The sequence below is a fragment of the Telmatherina bonti genome, assembly GCF_933228915.1.
Source record: "Telmatherina bonti genome assembly, chromosome: 22".
In the NCBI taxonomy this organism is placed as follows: domain Eukaryota; kingdom Metazoa; phylum Chordata; class Actinopteri; order Atheriniformes; family Telmatherinidae; genus Telmatherina; species Telmatherina bonti.
The window spans coordinates 16409817-16431126 of record NC_136631.1 but is presented as its reverse complement, the minus strand read 5'-3'; the positions used below and the strand labels follow the sequence as shown (position 1 = coordinate 16431126).

At 37.5% G+C, this 21310-nt stretch overlaps 1 protein-coding gene across 3 annotated transcripts; it reads right to left on the bottom strand.

Annotated features, from left to right (window-relative positions):
• Positions 1–51: 51 nt before the first annotated feature.
• Positions 52–16817, bottom strand: aspg (asparaginase homolog). Of its 3 annotated transcripts, XM_079261858.1 has the most exons (18): positions 16358–16817; positions 13393–13516; positions 13029–13064; positions 10914–11025; positions 10597–10722; positions 10427–10510; positions 9443–9569; positions 9237–9349; positions 7584–7769; positions 7381–7494; positions 7168–7287; positions 6389–6484; positions 5737–5900; positions 3239–3325; positions 2619–2718; positions 2470–2535; positions 2316–2372; positions 52–1096 (listed from the first exon to the last, which is right to left on the bottom strand). In XM_079261858.1, the coding sequence occupies exons 1-18, from the start codon at positions 16578–16580 to the stop codon at positions 1052–1054; spliced, it is 1980 nt and encodes a 659-aa protein (XP_079117984.1). In that variant the 5' UTR covers positions 16581–16817; the 3' UTR covers positions 52–1051. The 3 variants fall into 3 exon arrangements, with proteins under 3 accessions (XP_079117984.1, XP_079117985.1, XP_079117986.1); XM_079261859.1 differs by lacking the exon at positions 2316–2372; XM_079261860.1 differs by lacking the exon at positions 6389–6484.
• Positions 16818–21310: the final 4493 nt, after the last annotated feature.

Below are 21310 nucleotides of genomic sequence, written 5' to 3'. Positions count from 1 at the left end.
TACGGCTGTCAGATGAAACAGTTTATTAAACACAGGAAGCGTTTATCATTAAAAGGCAGTTTTAATATTTTTTATTTTTTCGAAGATACAAAGCACTGAGTCACTTTCTTAGACAACCTTCTACAACTTTCTTTGGATTACATCATCTGAAAAACAGAAGTGATTTTTTTTTTATAATCACATAAACAGACAAGCATTATTGCATTTAGTGAACTAACAAGTTTGGTGAAATGAATGTCGTTGGTTTCATATCAAAGAGGAGAAATAAGAAAAAAAAAAAAGGCATTTGTTTGTGATAATAAACGTGAAAAATCACAGACATTCTTTCAGAAAACATGAGGGAACACTGAAACTGTTTTAGACTATTATCTTTTTAACACAATAGTTTGGACTTCCCCTTTCCTTTTCAAAGTGCAAGAAATGCGACGATGCCAGCTCGTCAGTCAGCACAAGAAACAGGCTGGATGAGTCCTTAAAGTACTTGCAGGTTTTCCTGATACCTGCAGAGCAGCAGGATGTGAAAAGCTCTCTGACTTGAGTGTTTGACGCCGCAGCTGATTAACACCAAACACAATATAAACCACAACCTTATTTCTGTGAGTTTACATGATTTCCAGCATTTCACTCACATTTCAAACAAACATAAAGACCAAATCTTCAAACCGATGCTATAATATATTGCTTTGGAAACAGACTTTAAAACACTACTTTCAGATGAACTTCACCTTAATTTTCCTGAGTTAGTGTCTTCAGTTGATACTCAATGATTTGATGAAAAAATTCAGCGTGGTATTTCCAAACATACAGTACACAAATGTGGAACAATCAAAAATAAACATGTGTAGCAACATGGGGAGCATACTCTGCAAGCTGTGCTTTTATTCTGTCATGTTCATGTATTTGGAAGGATGTACTGTAGCAGTAAATGTAATAAGCTATAAGTGCAGATTTAAACGAGAGCAAGATCATGTAGCACGACAGTGGCTGTTGTGGAAAGGATGGCTTTGCAGGAAACAACTGCAGAAAAGAGTCCCATCGAGGCAGCATTAGCTCACTTTCCTCTCGTTGGGGCAGTGAATTCGATCACCCCGCCGCTCTGCCAAAGAAAAAGAAACAGTTAAAATGTGGTACTGGGAGGATGGACATGTGTTTTAACACCATCACATGCACATGCAAAATGACTACCACACACACACACACACACACACACACACACACACACACACACACACACACAGGTCAGGTTAGGCAGCTTTGTATTCAGCCACAGGTTTTACAAGTCTTTACATGTTTTTATAGGTTTTGGACACAATATCTGTGGGTGAGTCCATGCATGTGTGTTTGGGTGTGTGTGTGTGTGTGTGTGGTGGGATGGTAGGGTGGGACGATAGTGAGGGGTTTGGGGCTTTTTTTAAACATGTAAAGCACTTTGTGCTATGTTTTTAATGAATGAAAGTGCTTTATGAATAAAGTTTGACTTGAATTTGAACTGGACAATGTGTGCAGGTTCGGGATTCACAGGGATTTCTGAGCAATAGGTCCAAACGTAAACAGATTTCATTCAGCTCTGATTATTATTTGCCCCAAACCAAGTTGATTTTTATTTGTGATCAACTTCTTACTTTCTTTTAAATCCAATGATTCATTTATCTTTTAGTCTAAAATCTGCTGGTTCTCCGGAAACTTGAAGAGGTCAAAGAGTGTGTTGTCGCTGCTTTCTTTGCAACAACAAACAGAATAAAGAAAGCAGCAAATCTTCAAACTTGATGGCATTTGTTTAATAGGTATTTTGGTTTGACTGATTTTATAATGGATTTAACGATAATTCATTTTAATTAATTCATCGAATACTCATTTTTTTTATCCTTGACAAATTATTGAAGATTTATTGAAAAAATACCTAAATACCTCAAATCAACAGGGATTCACAATAACAATCAACTTTTTTTTTTTGTTTGTTTTGGAAATAAATTTAGGTACCAATCACTTTATCAATGTTCCCCAAGCTGAAACCAACTAAGTCTTTTCTGCCTGGAACTTTTAGGATTCACTCTAACGGGTAAACTGGTGGAAAATGTTCATTTACATGATCAAGACCTGGACCAGCCCGGTCGCCCATGTCCCTCAATTGCAATTGGGACATACAGCCTGCTACAACGAGCACGATAAGTTCACGATGGCTAAATCAATGATGAGCAAAGACAAAAGTACAGAAGACAAAAGGGGAGCTACAGCAGCCATGCGAACGAAAGATCTAGTGATTATTATGGGAAAGGTGCAAATGGTGACACACATGTTTGCTCCATCTAATTTACCTCATCATCATCATCATATTCATCATACCCATTACACTGACCACAAATCCTCTGAAACTGAACAAGACATATTAGGAGGCATTTATAAACTGCAGAGGAACTTCAAATTGCTGAGTTTTGTTGGACAGAATGAGTGATGGGAAACTCTTCGTACCTGGGTTGTACTGGTCATCAGCTGAGCTAAGAATGCGATCACTTCACCTTTGCCAGCAGCTTCAGCCTGTAACAGAGAAAGAATGAATATTTTAATATGTTGATTAATGGTGTTAATAAGACGGACGGAAAAATCGGCCTCAAACCCACCGCCTGAGCAGCCGTCTTTCCATCGTATCCTGGTTTACTCAGATCTGCCCCAGCCAGGCTCCAGATTTCCAGGCCTTCCATGTCGCCACTGACTGCCAGGCTGATACACAAAATAATATTTTTTATTGCAAGAAAACCATTACTAATCAGTCGGACTTGGATAAAGAGAAAGATTATGAAAGGAGGTTGTTTTTGGACATTGATCCAGAACAAGACATCACTGCTGGGCCTGATGATGGACGTTTTCGTTTTATCTTAACTGTGATAAAAACTTTTCTTATCTGTCTTACAAAAGGTGTGTTCCTGAAACTTTAAATTGGTACTGTCTCAACCAAACCTGTTGAGCATCTTGTGTAGATAAAAACTGGGGGCAGTTAGAGTGTCCTACACTTGTCAGCACTAGAGAAGCAGATTGGATCCAAAGCTATGCAGCCAGGGAGCATTCCTGCTGTTTGTGTCAGAGTGGGACAACTGGTTGTACCTGTGTTAGCTATGTAGGACGGGTCAATGTAGATGGCTAAGCAACTGAGAAATCTGAATGTGTGTGTACAGTTGTTGAAAGAAATGTTGGTAATTTTTTTTTTATGCTTTTGTTTTTTTGGTTGGGTGTTCGGTCTGACCTGCACAGTTCATTTCCTGCTTCCTCCAACTGGTCTCTGGAAAAGTGAGCTCCAGTCTTTCTCAGCAGCTTCACGACTTCTTTTTGTCTAAATTAGAAGACAAACAATGAAAAGTTTTGATTATTATCGCACAAAAATAATACAAGTTATTTTACATAACGACATATCTCTGTTTAAAACCCCTTAAATGTTAAATGATTAAAAAAGTGTGTAACCTACAGTAATGCTTTAACCAGAGAAAACACACACAGCAAGGTATCTGGAAAATTAAAGTAAATAGACTTATAAAATGCTACTAAAGTCAGAACGGACTGCAATTTTACTTTACAAAATCCTTTTTGTTGGTTCTTATTTATGAAGATATCGACGTAAACATATTGAAGGGAAGAAAATTGTTTTACCATTTTAAGAGTCTTTTTTTTTTTTAACCAGGTTTTTGTTGCTCTTGCTGATTAAAATAGCCCATATATCTTTGGAAAATTGTGTAACTATGCATGCTTTGGATGTGTATGATGAAGAACTGTGATGATATTGACAAACCATTAAAAACCGGAAGTTATATGTTAGTACTTCTGTGTAACCATAAATATTCATTGTAGATACATGAAAACATTCACACTAACACCTGTACATTGATGCAGCACCCATATCATCACATTCCCAACCCTGTGCATCATTATCAGCCATTAGCCCCTGCGTATTCAGTGTGTTTGGTTTCAGATGTGTCTGGATGTGATGAAGGAAAGTTTTAAACTTGCAATTTTATGCTTATGAGCAAATTTTTTCTCCTTTTTCTATATCTTGTATGCTCCTGTTGCAGTCAGATTTCCTCTGATAATCAGCATTCCAAAGCTGAAGCGTCAGCTCGTCTGTCTCTCAGAGCCAGGTGAAATACTCTAGCTCTGTGTGAAGCCATGTTAGACCCGGTCGCACTAAGACTCATTCATACATTCCTGCTACTGCTCAAACTGTCACCCAGCTTAGTTCATGTTCCCACAGATCTCCCCATGTCTGTTTTTATTTTTATTCCTTCTGTTCATCTGTTCATCTTGTCAAGTCAAGATGCAAACAGAGTGTAGAGTTAGAATTGAGAAGATTCTGGGTTTCACAAGTCATTTGTTATTCATTCACATTCACACAGCTAGGCTAAGTGAAAATGAAAGGTGTATTCCACTATTCCTCATGATGACAGGATGCTAGGTTGTTACAGGTGTAGTCACCATGGTTGAAGTTTTTTGTAACATCAAGCTGTTTTAATCATAGTGCACAGTGCATTCATTTCTTTTGTGAAGTGTTTTAGTAAATGGTTTTCAGCTCTTAAATGTTGTAATTCATTGACTGAATCAGTGTGGCAGTACTTGTTGTTTGGCAAGTAAGAACAAGTTCGTTCTCCCCCGTAAGGAGCCACCCACGCAGGAGTCACCTGAAGTGACAGTCAAGGCGACAGGATATAACAAGTTATGCAAAGTTAAAGCTAAAACCATTCCTTCTGAGTAACATAGTTGAGTAATACAAGTTAATTATGCAACAGAGTTTGAAAGTACAAGTCCAATTTGATGCTTGGTTGTTTAGAGGTATTCAGTGCAACATCCATAGAAACTTCTGAAAGGTCACAGAAGACTTACAAAAAACTAAGGAGCAAGAGTATCTCATCTGTGAAACTAGGAACTAGCTGGTGGGACTGGTTCAGAAGACACTCCCTACATTTGTTCTTTCACCTCTCTTGTGTCTCTCTTCCTCTCCTTATATGGGCATCAGGCAGTAGAACGGCTTGAAATGGTGGTGACAGAGTATGTCAGACATCCCAATGGATACTCAAAACTCCCGTGTTATCACTTATTTTCATTTAATCAAATACATTTTAAAAAGTACACTGCTAGTCAACCTGTGTCAGAAACGTGAGAAATGTTCTATAATGACAAACGTTTGTGCTCCAGTGGATCCCTCTACCATCACAAAGGAAACAAGTCCACACTTGCAGTGTCAACCGTTAAAACCAGACAACAGCAATTTGTAGCCGTTGTGACACAAACGTTTCCACCCTGAGGCTCAATTTAGCACCACTTCAGGAACATTGACAGTGGCTATTCTCTTACAGATGTTCAGAGCAATGTCAGCGAATGAAGAAAACAGCTTTGGTAAAAATAAACACTGCTCAAAGTGGCATATGACAACTGACCTAATTAGTTTATAATTATTGCTTGGTCTCTAAACACCACTATGAGTTGGTTCCCCAGTTTTAGCCGCCACCTCCTTTCTTTTCTTTTAAGCAGCACCAGATTTCCAACCTTGCAGCAGCTCATTTAATGAAATCTCCACGGCAACTATTAACAGCATATTCACAGGAAACACTTGGTCGTCCATGAGGAATAACTATTCTTGCTAATGGCTAAAAAAGGGGGGGATGTTAAATGTCTTCTGCTTCAGAAAAGACAAGATTACTTTTATGGCCAGATTGCGCAGATAAATACAAACACAAGGCTTTTATTGTATTTTACCTGAAGCGCACAGCATTGGATAGGGGTGTGTCGCCATAGCGATCTTTAGCATGGACCGAGCCTCCATTTTCAAGTAGGAACTCCACTATCTTGAGGTGACCCTCACTTGCAGCAACATGTAGAGGTGTACGTCCATCGTAGTCGCCCAGAAACAAGTTGTGACCCTGTGACAGCATAAAATGATTTGATATTAGTGATGTAAGATCAAAGAAAACACTTATTTAAGGTAATCTTAAGTATTTTAAAGAAACGTACAGGGGAAAAGATATTGCACATTCAAGAAATGCACTTTCATTTTAGTGCAATTCAAAGTGAGAAATCCAAATTAACCTTTAAAACTGTAGGGTAAGCTAAGAATTTACTCCATACTGGCCAAACCACATGAAAACATCAGGAAGGATGACCCTGGATATTCTTAACTGAGTACACTGAACCTACAAACCAAGCATCATATGATGAGACAGGTCAAATGCTTTGTCGATGTCATTAAACTCTACTCTTAAGGTGTGTTTGGAGTTTCTGCCAACAAACCCAATCCTCAGTTTTGACGCTATCACAATGTTTGAATGTCTTAAAAGGTTACTGTATTTATGACTCAATCAGAAACAGGTCATGATGAGAATCTCTACAAATGGATCACAGGCTTGCCTACCATGTCTTTGATGGCTTGTAAAGCATCTATGTCTCCACTTTTGACAGAAGCGCATGCCAGTGGAGGAAACAGAGCTTCACGAATGGCGGCCAGGTCCTTCGAACACAGTCGAAAAATTCGGAAAAATTACAAAATATGCAAGTGCTCTGAATTTGGGCTGTTACAATTTTAGACTTTTCCCACCCCCGTTTTGTGACCAACAGCATTCATGATAACAACATGTGATACAAATGAGAAACTTATGGAAAATATATATTATGCTATGAAGAACCTCAGCTTTATGTTTAGATTTTTCCTCATTTTCTTTTGGTAACTGAATTTCACTCAAAGAAGAAGGAAAGGAATGCAAATGTTGTACAAAAGTCCATCTTTTGAATGAATAATGTTTTCATTTCATTAGATAATCAGACTGTGACATTACCGGAAAATTCTCACATGGTTAAAATTCCATTGTTTTAACTATTTAATCATTGTTAATAGCAATAGTGTCACCCCAACTCTGAATATAAACATGCTTTCATTTTGTCTTTTCCACTGCATGTTACAACTTAATCTAACTCAATCAGCTTTTTCTTCTGTAGTTTACAAGTGCAAGTTTAGTGGAGATGGAGGTCAGATGCCTCTAGGTTACCATGGCAAACAGTAAAAAAAAAAAAACACTGTTAAGTTTAGCTGTACCACAAAAGACAAAAGAAAGTTAAAACAAATAAAAAGTCTGGCCTTCCAAATGACAAGAACTAGTGTGCTGAAATTCCAACCTAACGTTCCTGTGTCCTCACCTCTTTGCAGCTGATGCTCAGCGTCTTGGCAATAAGCTGGATGAAGTAGCTGTTGCTCAGACAGAGGTCAGCCCCTTGCAGTTCTATGCTCATTTCCCCTCGCAGGTTCTGACCCATCATCTGCACCAAATGACAAATAAATCCCTTGCTCACCTCATGTTTTTATAGATTTATCTAAATACTATCTTGTCACATGTAAACAAAGACTCCCACTTTTTTCTTAGCACTCAGATCGAGGTCCTTCTTGGCCAAAACATAAGAGAGTTTTGACAGAGCAGCCTCAGGAGTCATGTCACCACCGGCTATCAGGCCTGCTTCTGCCAGCACCTGAGAAATCATTAGAACAAAGATACGTCATTGATCACTTGTCTGTAAGATGAATGAAAGGTCACGACTAACCACTGAGCTAACTAAACCTGGCCGGTGGCGTAGGCCACTGACACAGTCCCCTTCAGACACTGTGTGCAGTTGATCATGATGACGCCTGCATCAGTCGCCTTCTTCAGCTCAGCCAGCAGGTCAGGACGGTTATCTGGGGCATTTCCACTTCCATAAGTCTCCAGGACGACACCCTCCATTGGTGCCTGCAGGAAAGCCTTCACCTGGACACAGATGTGAGTTGTTTCAGATTATAAAACACCTCAAATTTATAGCCAACTGAAGCGCGCAGAATTAAATTGAAAAATTAGTATTCCATGTTATTTTTCCTGCAGCGCTGTTCCCTTGATGCACGAGACCGCTCACTCTCCTAAAAGTCCATCTGGCCCTATTTCTGCAAACACTGTCTCAGTCACTGGTTGGCTGGCTGGCACTGGGAGGCCCTATACCACATCATTAGCCATGGCATATGACTCAAACGGCAGATGACTTCAACGACAGAAAGGAGAGCAATTAATCTGAAGCTATTAGCGCACATAAAGTCACTTGGCAAGTCCTCAGCAGTTACACTGTAAGAAGAAAATGAAACTAAGCCCTCCAGTTTTAGTCAGTATGTTTTGGTGTGACAAAAGGGGTCTGACATAGACTTCCAATCATGCTTCTATACAAAAGGAACAAGAGAAGAACAGGAGCCTGGTGCCTAATCAAAATGGTGCCTCATAAAGGCAGTTAAAGGCGGTGAGAAAGCTTTGATAGCAGAGAGAGCAGATTGAGACAGTAAAGTAACTCTCCAGGCAGCCACTGCCGGGAAAGCTGCAGCGAACTCGTACAGTATCTGTGCCAGTCTGGCTTTTTTTACAGGGTAATCGGACATGGCCCATAACATTATCTCATCTTTTTCAGGTCTGAGCTTTGATGGCAGTTTACATGAATAGGAAAGTAGCAGAAGACGGGTAATTAAATCAAAGTTAGCTCGCTTTTATTGGACTTCTTAACAAAAGCGACAGTCTGTTAGCCGAATACTGGTTAATGTACTGTAAGCCAGGTAAGCCAGGCTATATGCCTCATTCTTAGCTTACAGACAGCTAACTGCACTATGCTGACTTTTTACTTTAACTTGCTGCTTTTATGGTCCCGTACTTGGAAGATGAAGTGCAGCTCACCTAGGAATCATGTTAGAAGTTATATTTCAAGTATTTAAAAGAGCCTGAAAGAGATGAAAACCAAGTTATTCAGCTATGCTAAAGACAAAGAATGTCAAGTATCATCTGAACATGTAAAGTATTTGACAGAAAAAAAAGTAACATAAGAGGTTTGCCACTTAAAGAATCCTGCATTAAAATGTAATGAGATTTCCCAGGTATGAGACATTCCCTGGCCCTTTAGCTGATAAACAGATCTTCTGCTGAACAATAGAGTTCCAGGTAAAATGAAATGAAAGTTTGATGACAGGCTATTGTATTGGGAAACACAGAAGAAATGAGGAAAATATAAAACAATTTTTCAAACCTTCAAAAATATTTTTTTTATATAATCAGATTTAACTGTTGACTCTTTGTTCATTTAGTTATCTGCTCTGATTGACTTGAAATATCTCTTAGCATTCACTTGAAAAATGGCTGCAATGAGATCTGATAAATTAACATTGCTGTCATCGGGATAACAGTGTTTAGTTTCCAAGACAGACTTACCGAAGCCGCAGTGATTCCTGGGAAAAGCCTGAGCAGTCCAACATTGCGATTCAGGTCAGTACTGACTTGAAACTTTGCCGTACTGGCTGTCCTCCACACTATCTCCCAGTTTACTACAGCAAAAATATGAAGAAAGCAGCTCAAAAATACATCCCTTTGAGTACTAAAACAGACTTATTTTCAAACTATGAATATGTTGGACTTGCCTGAAACATCCACCTCGGCAGTGGCCAAGGGAACCAAGTTAGGAGAAGAGAAAGCGTTGAAACTTCCGGCGTCCACCTTAGTCACACGATTCCCTCTGTAGAGTTTGTTGTAGAAATACAAGCACACCTGCAAAGAAAGACAAGGTACATGGGTCATAAGACAGCCATAATTCATTAAAACTCATTTGGAAAAAGCTTCCAAACACATTAGATTGCTCAGAGTTTTCTTGTTGAATTTGTTTATTTTTTTGCACATTTATTTTATAACGCATCTGTATGATGGAGAACTGCCAAATACCTGAAGATTCGGGGAAGTAAATATCTACTTAGAGCCATTTTAACGGAGGGTGGATCAGTTTTAGAAGTATTCCCTAATACACTAACAAGTTTGAAGATTCATAAAGACCGTAAGTATTCTTCAAGTTCTTTTATAGCTAATATTTTACCCGTGTGGACAGAAAACTTTGCATTTTCCACAAAGCTCTGGTTAGTTTGCCTCAGAAATACTTTCAGAATTTCACTCAGAGAGTATTTTTCTTTCATGAATTACATTTACTATGACTTTCTGTTTAGAAATATTGTGATTTATTAAGCAACTGATACATTTTCTAATTAAATGAACACAAAGATTAACTGGATTTCATATCTGTTCTGGCTGATGTACAGCGGCCTGACAGACAGTTGTTTAGTTGCTTGTTGCACAGCATACGTTTACTGAACAGACACAGCGCAGCGCTTTTCCTGTTCTGTGACTGTTGTTCAGCGTTGCGAAACAACTCATGGTCATTAGAAAGCATTCATCTCATCAGACAAGTCTCGTCGGTGGCCGTTTGTTACCTTTTACATTTTCAAAGCATTCCCTTGAATTTATGAGCATATTTAATGGCTCCACAAGCTGAAATATGATGTGGATAAAGATGAAAAATCACATTTACAGCAACTCCAATGGATTCTTCAATCAGATAAGTTAAACACAATCATCACCTCAGGAATGATGAATTGTCCAGCGATTAGTAGCGCCCCCTGCAGGTTGTCTCTGCCATCATTCCTCAGCTCATAGATGGGCACCTGGAAACACAAAATAATCACCTCAAATTCTGCAACAGTATCTCCTGAATGTGTTACTTTGCCTCCAGATGGAAAACAGCTGTTACCTGAGCACCAGTGAGAATGACCGGTTTACCCAAATCCTCACACATGAAGGACAAGGCAGAGGCTGTATAAGCCATGGTGTCTGTGCCATGCAGGATCACAAAGCCATCGTAGCTTTCATAATGTTTCTGGAGTCAAAAAAGATTGCATAATGTGGGCCATTTTACATATCCATATTCATCTGATGTCATTTTTCCTTTATAAATATGTACATAAATTGATAAGCTGGGTCAAAACTGCAGGGTAAATTAATGCACAGACTTAAAAGATACATTAAGAGTTATAAAAGAGCTATAAAATTCACTCCAGCGGCAAGTACCTCAATGTCTTTTCCAATTTTGGCCCAGTCATCTGGAGTCATGTTGGAGGAGTCAAGCAGAGGATTGTACTCCAGGATAGTGTAGACGATCCTCTTTTTTGATTTAGTCATCCTGAAGGGGAACATTTTTTTAACGCGAGATCCAGAGAAAATGACGTCTTAGAGGAGTGAACACATCATCAAATAATTGCTTTCAGCTTTTTCAAGTGCTTTCACTCCAAATCACCCAAAAGTGCACACAGTAAAACACACAAAGACAATTGCCAGTGTGTCTGGATCAACTTCTGACCCGACCTACTGCAAGATACATAAATAAATATATTCTTATAAGCACTGAAACAAACTCAGCATTTTTATCTCTAAAAATAACTTATAGTTTGATTTATAATGTAATTTCTGACTTATGTTTCTTGTTTCTACAGTGGCTGAGAAATCTAGGTTTTGGCGAACAGTTGGGAATTATCCAGAAAACGCATGATGGGTAAAGAAGGGAAGCGAGTTTGGGAACGCTAAAAACTCTGACTTTGTGAAGGGACACAGTCTTTTTAGACAGGCCTTATGTCACAGGAGCACATTGCCAAAACCTGCCCTACACACACACACACACACACACACACACACACACAAAGAATTATGGAGGAGGAAAGGGGAAAGTTGTTGTCATACAGGTAAAGCAAGCAGCACCACTGTTCACCAGAGACTTATCAAGACCTATCAGTTTTTATGCTATCCCACTATGTTCTGTAAGTACACCCAGTGCTGAAGGACATAAGACAACTTATTACTTTATTATTATAAAACAAAACATGTCTCTCTTTTTTTTTTAAATTAGCAGGAAGGGACATTTTATTTTATCTAAGCATTTTCATGTCACCTCTAAATGTGGTTAAACTCAGCCAAACCTTGAACAGTCGGCGTAAGGCAGCGAGACCAGTTCGACAGCCATGGAAAGATTTTCTTTGTAATCTTTCTTTTAAAGAAAGTGGGTGGAACACCCCCCACATTACCACAGGGCAGCCCTGTCACGTAGAGATAGGCGCTGAAAGGAACAGCAGGGGGAAGAGCAGGAGAGCCCACAGCTCATCCAAACAGGGGTCTTATAGACGCTCCTCTAATTAGCCTTAAGTCCACACACAACCCCAGAACATATGTTGTTCATAATCTTGAAGCCAAAGTGCCACAAAAAACTCTATTCAAATCACCAATTATTCATCTATCTGGCAGAGCGCCATAAGGTTTAACAATGCTAGAAATTAGCATAGCTGTGCTAAGAGGCCTCAGAGTGTCAGAATAATAACTGCATGTATGTTTCTATGTATTTATACATATATGTGTTTTCATGTGTGTATAAATAATTCTAGGGGAGAGTGGTCAAGCAGCCTTGTGGCAAAGCTTCATCATCATGTGAATAAAAGTCTTTCAATAAATCAATAAACTTATCCCCTCTTAAGGAACAAGGATAACTGCATTTCATCCACGGTGAGCCCATTAAACTTCCACACGACCCTGTTTCAGTTTCACATCTATAACATAAAAAAAAAACTGACCAAACAAACTGTTTATATGCTTTTGCACTTTTCATTCAACCTCATCTTCAAAATCCTCACAAAGTATTTTTATCTACATGTTGAATTTTGTCTACTACACATGATGCTCCCTGCCGTTCCTCAGCTGATTGTCGCAGCATCATTCACTGTGAAGAATAAATTTTAAAAAAAAGTGTCCTTTTCTTCTGTCACTGACTTTTAACATCTTGGAGGGTTGTTAATCTGTTCAGAGATGGTTCACTCTCACTGATGTGTTGACAGACAACAAAATAAAATCAAGTAAATATTCTTATTTGAAACTAGAAATGAACTGCAGAGTATATTATCTGAACTTTCTTGATTAGCTTGTACACATTAAAGCAACTGTCTTGTCTGGTAACAGACTACAGCTTTAGCAAGTGAAGAGTAGATGACACGAAAATACTTCAGGCAATATCTTCTCCAGCTGCCAAAGGCCACACAGGCATGCATCATGCGGCACGTGAGCACACTCTCTCATTTGAACTCAAGGACAGTCAGCACATCAAACCAAAGCAAAGCAAACAGTATGCAAATCGCTGTACAGCACCGGTGAAATGGCTGGCCGGGATAGGGCAGCGATCGCCTGTTAAAATGACCAAAAGAGTAGTTTGAAGACATATTTTTATAGGAAATATAGTTTCCATTTAATCTAGTTTTTTATATTAACTTTATCTTGGACTGTATGATGAGTAAAACAAGAGATGTGGTAAAGAAACAACATTCTAAGCCGATGAGATGGAAAGTCTTAGATATTTAAGCAAAACATTAACAACATTTTTTCTTTGGTTTTTTTTTTTTAAAAACCAACTGTTTACTTCAAATGAAAAAATAATGCCTTGCACTTCTTCAAAACAAAATGAGCATATGGGGTTTAAAATGACTGAGATTAACAAACTTGTGCATGCACTTACGGCAGGACCAGGGTGTTAGATCCATAATACTGAGACAGGCAGGTCTGCTGGGCGTACAGCTCATCATGCAGCATGGGTAGCTTGCGCAGGCTTTCAACAAGAGCATTGGCTTTCGGGGCAAGAACTGTGGGTCACAACAAAAGAAAAAAGGGAACATTTCACAGTTTGTTCATTTTTTAAAATTCCTGATTATCATTAAGAGAGATTTCCCAGAGCCTTAATAACTGAACACCAGTCTTACACTGAACCCTAGAGGTAGGTGTAAGAAATTACATTCTTACAGAGTAAGACTTTGTGCCTCAGCGATGCTAAAACTGGAGGCAAAGAGAGTAAAGTATCTTGCCCAAGGACACAATATCATATGACTGGGGGAATGGGATTTGAACCAAAAACCTTCAGGTCAACCTTCCAGTCAGAAGATGACTTGCTCTAGCACCCAAGCCACTAAAAATGCAGGGAGAAGACAACAGGATCACACAACACCAGTTCTGGCCTCACTCGTTACCTTCCTGTCTGTTCTCAGTTCGTTTCCAGATTTTATTGCTATGTTTCAAGGCGTTTAATGGACTGGATAAAAACATCTGACCAATAAGCTCTGATAACTGTTTCTAGATTGTTGTCATATTTCAGATTGTTTTCTTGTGTTTACATTTGTGACTAATACGCTGCTGATCTCTCCGAGATGTAACAAAGCTAAGTTTTGTTGTTAACTTCAGCAAGGATTAAGTCTTATTGCTATCATATATAAAAAAAAAAAATCAAAGGTCCAAAGCAGATTCAATGATATAGTCTCCTTTGGACCTTATTAACTTTAGTTCATGAGTGAATTATTTCCCTATATAATGAACTCGCAGGCTAAATGAAAGAGTACAAGTGCCAACAAAAGTTGATGAGAATAATTATGATTAAAATCTGGTCAAAGAATTATTTCAGCATTGTATTTCCCCACTCATTAATATCACGTAGTACATCATTAGTTCAACCATGATATGTCAGCGTGTAAAAAGCATGAATCTGCTGCAGATCGTTTCAATGTGGGAGAATAAAAATCCTGACGCATCAAAGGAGGAAAACTCATGTCTGATGGGACTGTTAACTCAGACATCTCAGATGTCAGCATTACCTCATTCTCTTTATAAGAAGCCATTATAATGTATAACAGTAAAAAGAAGCATAAAATAATTAAATAAATCCCTCGGAAGCAATTATGAATGCATGAAAACACACTCCCTCTTTCACTATTTGCCTTTTTAGTATTCTTTTTCCTTTCTATCACTGATAATATGCCATGTTTAATCAGCATGTTTGTATGTTTCAAGTTTTTCCTCCTTTTTTCTATTTTATCTATAAGAATCTGGCTTCTGGCTTCAACATGACAGGAATGGGGAGATAAAAAAAAAAAAAGACAACACAGAGAGTGTAAATTACAACATTTAACACTGCAGAAGCCATCAGAACAACTCTCTAAGGCAGGGTCTTAACCCCATTTTGTGGTATCTTTTCCCATACGAAAGAAATATTAATTACATTGTAAAGTGTAAAGATCTAAAGCAATCTAAACTTTATTCACTTTACATGAACAATTTCTCTCTATATTTGAGGATGACATGGGCTTCATCTGATACAGTCTTTCTGGGCAGCACTGCAGAAAAGTTTTTGGCTCAGTTGGGATTTTTTTTTTCCAAGTTATGAAGAGGTTTGGTTTTTGTGTAGTTTTTGTGCATTAGATTGCTGTATTCTTCCCTAACAAGTAAAAAACTAATGGGATTTGTTTAAATCCCATTAAACATGCAGACAAGGATCCACTTAGCCTTTCCACCTATCAATCCATCCATCCAATATATATGTAGTTACTTACACTCCGGACCGCTCGCTAGTTCATTTCAGCCCACTTAGCTCATCACTTTTTAACCTTTTTAGTAAACTGTCAGGAAGAGACTGCTCTAGACGGAGTACTTGGAGGCAACATGGTGAATAACATCTAGGTGCATATTATGTGTAAATGATCCAAACTTTGTCCCGGCTTCATCAGAGTACAGTTTGGACAATGGACCAGGCTGAAAATGAAACACAGGATGGGGGAAAGAACGCTATCATGACTATATTAAAGAAAATGTAGTTCTAAGAATGTAAATACCAACAAATTACTACTAATTTTCAAAACTATTGTTGGAAAATTTTGTTTTTTATTATTATTAGCCCAATCCTGACATCCAATCTCAGAGATTCCCAGTATTTTAGGTGGAGGGAGTGTGGATCGCAGCTTTGGAAGATCACGTGCATTTTTCTGGTGATTCCCACAAATGGAACTTTTCTCAAAAGGGATTTGTCCATTTAACCATTAAGACTTTGGATTTGAAATATGAAATGTCTTCCACTTTACTGGTCTTTTGGATTCTACCAAAGAGAAAAAGTGAAAAATGTAACTTTTTTTTTTTTTTTTTAAATCAAGAATTACATGTCTTCCAATTTTTGCAAGTGCTGGCATCAGATGACCTTCATGTAGTGTACAACCTGCCCTTTGAATGTTTTTTTTTTTTTTACATCTCTACATACTTTAAGTGTTGCGCAATACTCCGAGTCAACATGTAGTTATTCATTGAATGGTGATGTTTAAAGTGTGTTGCAGCAGTTTTGTACATTGTGAAATTCACAGACTTGACTTTCTTATATAAGACTTCATTGCCCTTTTTTTTTTTTTTTTTTTTTAAATTATTTTCATTCAAAAGACAAGAACTGTGTGTTAAAGTGCACACCAGCTTAGTGTAGCCTGCTATCCGTTAGAGATCACGTATCAACAGTGAGGACTGTTCCAAGAGCTATTTTAGGATTCACGTGCAACTTGTTGTCACGCAGGATTTGTTCCTTACTCCGTATGAGACAAACAAGCTCCTACTTGTTGTGCCAACTAAAATCTGTACTACCTCAGGTCACAGTATAGTGAAAATGAGTTGCCCATATTTACCGTTATCATGAGGGGTCATCCCGATGGTTCCTCCGGTGTTGAGGATCAGGACCCGCGTCTCCGGCGCGCAGGGTGACGTCTGAAGCTCGGTGATGTCGAGCGAGCTGCAGCTCGACAGTTTTCTGCTACGGCATGGGTGCAGCTGAGGTCTTGGTTGGGAAACATCAGTCCCTTCAGTCGGAGGAAGTGTAGGTTGAGATAGTGCCCGGGAGAGGGATGTCATGATGGAAGCAGGTTGTGGTGTCCGCGAAGATGGCTTGAAGTGACCGGTGCCTTAGAGAACCGCTAGTTGACGGTGATGAAAACACAGTGGTGTGTCGCTGCAGTCAATGTGTCTGAAATGCCGTGTCTCCCGCCTTATAAACAGGAAAACGTCTCCCATCCGGATGGAGAAAAGTCATTTTCATGAGATTTTAGTTTGCTGACTTGCCTGTTCCATATCAGGACTCCGCTTTTGAAATTGTATTGGAACGTATCCACCATTACGTCAATGGTGTGGGCGTGGCCACAAAGACTTCAGTACCAAGTAGTAATTACTACCACTAAATATTGACATTTATATAGTATTTACTGTTTATAATGTCATATTCAGTCTGATATATTATTTGGCGCTATAATAAGTCTATAATTTCATTTTGTACAGTACAGTATGTTCTAGGCCTGAGATTGTCACACGTTTATAATGCAGGTTAAAGTAATCCATTTCCATTTCCAAACCATTTGATTTCTGCATTAGAAATGCGGAAAATCCAATCGAAAAATCAAAAAGGGAAAATATAATGCTTGCATAAAAATGGCAATATGGACAAATTTTACCTTGTAAAAATATAAAACATTCAAATGAAAATATTTGTTCGGGAAGTAACAATTATTGTGAATTAAAAACAATTTAATAAAAGTCTGTCATGATAAGAGTCCTAATGGCATATTTTACAACAGTAGAAAAAAAAGCATTCTGTTGTCTGTCATAGTTGTACTTAGCTGGGCTATAGTGCATGAGTCAAGGAATTTAGTTGTTTTTCATATATATAAATATCAATTAAGATTACACATGAAAATATATATATATATTGATGTGATGTAATATTACCACAGGATAACACAGAAACATATAATGGGACACTTTGCAGCCCTGATTTGTGGTTATTACATAGATACTACTAATGCTTTTTCCATATTATTGTCCTATATGGTGATATCTGCTGTGATGTCATATCACTATTAAATAAAATAGAAACATTTAATTGATAATTTGACAATCCTGATTTGTGGTTATTATTACATGGAAACTGTCCAATTGTAATTAGATAATAACGACATTCTGTCACTATAATTATTATTTTATTTAATCACGTACTGATATTTGTACATTTTTCCAGGCAGCTACCAGGTAATTACGACAATATTAATATAATACTACCAAACAATTTCACTTTCTCATTAAATTTGTTACCTTCCTATTGCTGTAGGTTACAGGCAACTTATAAACATTAAACTTCAGTTTTAGTCTGTTGTTACTATGATGTGTTACCCAGTGTTACTACTAGGATATTATCTGATTATCAGTAGGCTACTGGTAATTATGGAGTAATAACGAGCATTACACAGTTATTTAATCTATATAACTATGAAATTACCACACAATTAACCTATAATTACTAAGATGCAATGCAAAGTGCTACCAAAATTTCTTACTATTAAGATGAAAACAATAATTAATGTCTAAATGAATATTTAGTAAAAGTGAAAATGTCACGTAGCTAACCAAGATAAAAATAATTCATTATTCAGCAACTTTCATTTCTAATGTCATTTAGTATCAAGTTATTGTGAGGACACGGATAATCTTAAAGTCAGCAGTATGTTGAAATATTGGGCAAGTGTCCCAGATGAACAGCAACTCATCCACTTCCCATCAGAGTTTAATCACTGGGCTGATAAAACATTAATTCAACTTTATTTGTATAGCGCCACTTCACAACAATGTTGTCACAGGGCACTTTACATACACATATTTACGTTTATGAAGTAAAACAGAAAGAAAATTAGATACTGAATTCAGTGGAAACTTAGTAGTTTTAATTTCTAATACAGGTGATTGCGGTAACTCCTTCTGTAAGTCATGTGGCTAAATTAACTGGGGTCATCTAGGATTGTACATCCCATTGTAACCCTGAGTTCGACAAAAAGTGGGTTTGATCGCAGTTGGTTTAATAAGTTCATGTAAACAATGAAAGTAATTCCATTTTCACATTTCTTTAAGATAGCAGCCTGGAGAGGGATGTTGTCTGTCAAAGTTGTAGCTGGAACAAAGTACATCAGCAAAGGAAGTTAGTTGTCTTTCATAATTACAAATCTGCATAAAAATGACACATAAATATATCTCACCAATTAAATAACTGGGAGTTTTAATATTCAAGCGTCAAAACTGAAGTTGAATCAAGTTTTTTATTTTAGGATGATATTTCTTTGGAGGCCAAACGAGTTATCTATCTGTGCTGAATTACTGTGTTGTCATCCACACACATACTAAATTGATTGTGTCATGTCTTAAAGTTTTTATTCCATCTGTAATACTGTTTCTTTTGCAAATAAAGTTCTTAACAGATAAATAAAGTGAATTTGAATTTGATTCAATATTGTTGTTCAATGAAATCCATCAAAAGCTTTTGAGAGTTTGTTTATTCACTGCACTCGAAACAATCGTTATAAACATCGATCCATCCATTTTTTTTAACTGCATAGGCGAGAGGCACGGTATACCGTGTACAGGTCACCAGTCCACCACATGGCCAACACACAGAGAGGCAAACAACCACTCACACTCACATTCACTCTGGATAATTTAGAGTGATCAATTAATCTAACATGCATGTCTTTGGATGGTGGGATAAAAACCGGAGTACCCAGAGAGAATCCACGGATACATGGGGAGAGCATGCAAACTCAACACAGTAAGGCCAATGGTTAAACCTCTCCGTACTGACATTTGTACATTTTTCCAGGCAGCTACCAGGTAATTACGACAATATTAATATAATACTATCAAACAATTTCACTTTCTCATTAAATTTGTTACCTTCCTATTGCTGTAGGTTACAGGCAACTTATAAACATTAAACTTCAGTTTTAGTCTGTTGTTACCATGATGTGTTACCCAGTGTTACTACTAGGATATTATCTGATTATCAGTAGGCTACTGGTAATTATGGAGTAATAACGAGCATTACACAGTTATTTAATCTATATAACTATGAAATTACCACACAATTAACCTATAATTACTAAGATGCAATGCAAAGTGCTACCAAAATTTCTTACTATTAAGATGAAAACAATAATTAATGTCTAAATGAATATTTAGTAAAAGTGAAAATGTCACGTAGCTAACCAAGATAAAAATAATTCATTATTCAGCAACTTTCATTTCTAATGTCATTTAGTATCAAGTTATTGTGAGGACACGGATAATCTTAAAGTCAGCAGTATGTTGAAATATTGGGCAAGTGTCCCAGATGAACAGCAACTCATCCACTTCCCATCAGAGTTTAATCACTGGGCTGATAAAACATTAATTCAACTTTATTTGTATAGCGCCACTTCACAACAATGTTGTCACAGGGCACTTTACATACACATATTTACGTTTATGAAGTAAAACAGAAAGAAAATTAGATACTGAATTCAGTGGAAACTTAGTAGTTTTAATTTCTAATACAGGTGATTGCGGTAACTCCTTCTGTAAGTCATGTGGCTAAATTAACTGGGGTCATCTAGGATTGTACATCCCATTGTAACCCTGAGTTCGACAAAAAGTGGGTTTGATCGCAGTTGGTTTAATAAGTTCATGTAAACAATGAAAGTAATTCCATTTTCACATTTCTTTAAGATAGCAGCCTGGAGAGGGATGTTGTCTGTCAAAGTTGTAGCTGGAACAAAGTACATCAGCAAAGGAAGTTAGTTGTCTTTCATAATTACAAATCTGCATAAAAATGACACATAAATATATCTCACCAATTAAATAACTGGGAGTTTTAATATTCAAGCGTCAAAACTGAAGTTGAATCAAGTTTTTTATTTTAGGATGATATTTCTTTGGAGGCCAAACGAGTTATCTATCTGTGCTGAATTACTGTGTTGTCATCCACACACATACTAAATTGATTGTGTCATGTCTTAAAGTTTTTATTCCATCTGTAATACTGTTTCTTTTGCAAATAAAGTTCTTAACAGATAAATAAAGTGAATTTGAATTTGATTCAATATTGTTGTTCAATGAAATCCATCAAAAGCTTTTGAGAGTTTGTTTATTCACTGCACTCGAAACAATCGTTATAAACATCGATCCATCCATTTTTTTTAACTGCATAGGCGAGAGGCACGGTATACCGTGTACAGGTCACCAGTCCACCACATGGCCAACACACAGAGAGGCAAACAACCACTCACACTCACATTCACTCTGGATAATTTAGAGTGATCAATTAATCTAACATGCATGTCTTTGGATGGTGGGATAAAAACCGGAGTACCCAGAGAGAATCCACGGATACATGGGGAGAGCATGCAAACTCAACACAGTAAGGCCAATGGTTAAACCTCTCCGTACTGACATTTGTACATTTTTCCAGGCAGCTACCAGGTAATTACGACAATATTAATATAATACTATCAAACAATTTCACTTTCTCATTAAATTTGTTACCTTCCTATTGCTGTAGGTTACAGGCAACTTATAAACATTAAACTTCAGTTTTAGTCTGTTGTTACCATGATGTGTTACCCAGTGTTACTACTAGGATATTATCTGATTATCAGTAGGCTACTGGTAATTATGGAGTAATAACGAGCATTACACAGTTATTTAATCTATATAACTATGAAATTACCACACAATTAACCTATAATTACTAAGATGCAATGCAAAGTGCTACCAAAATTTCTTACTATTAA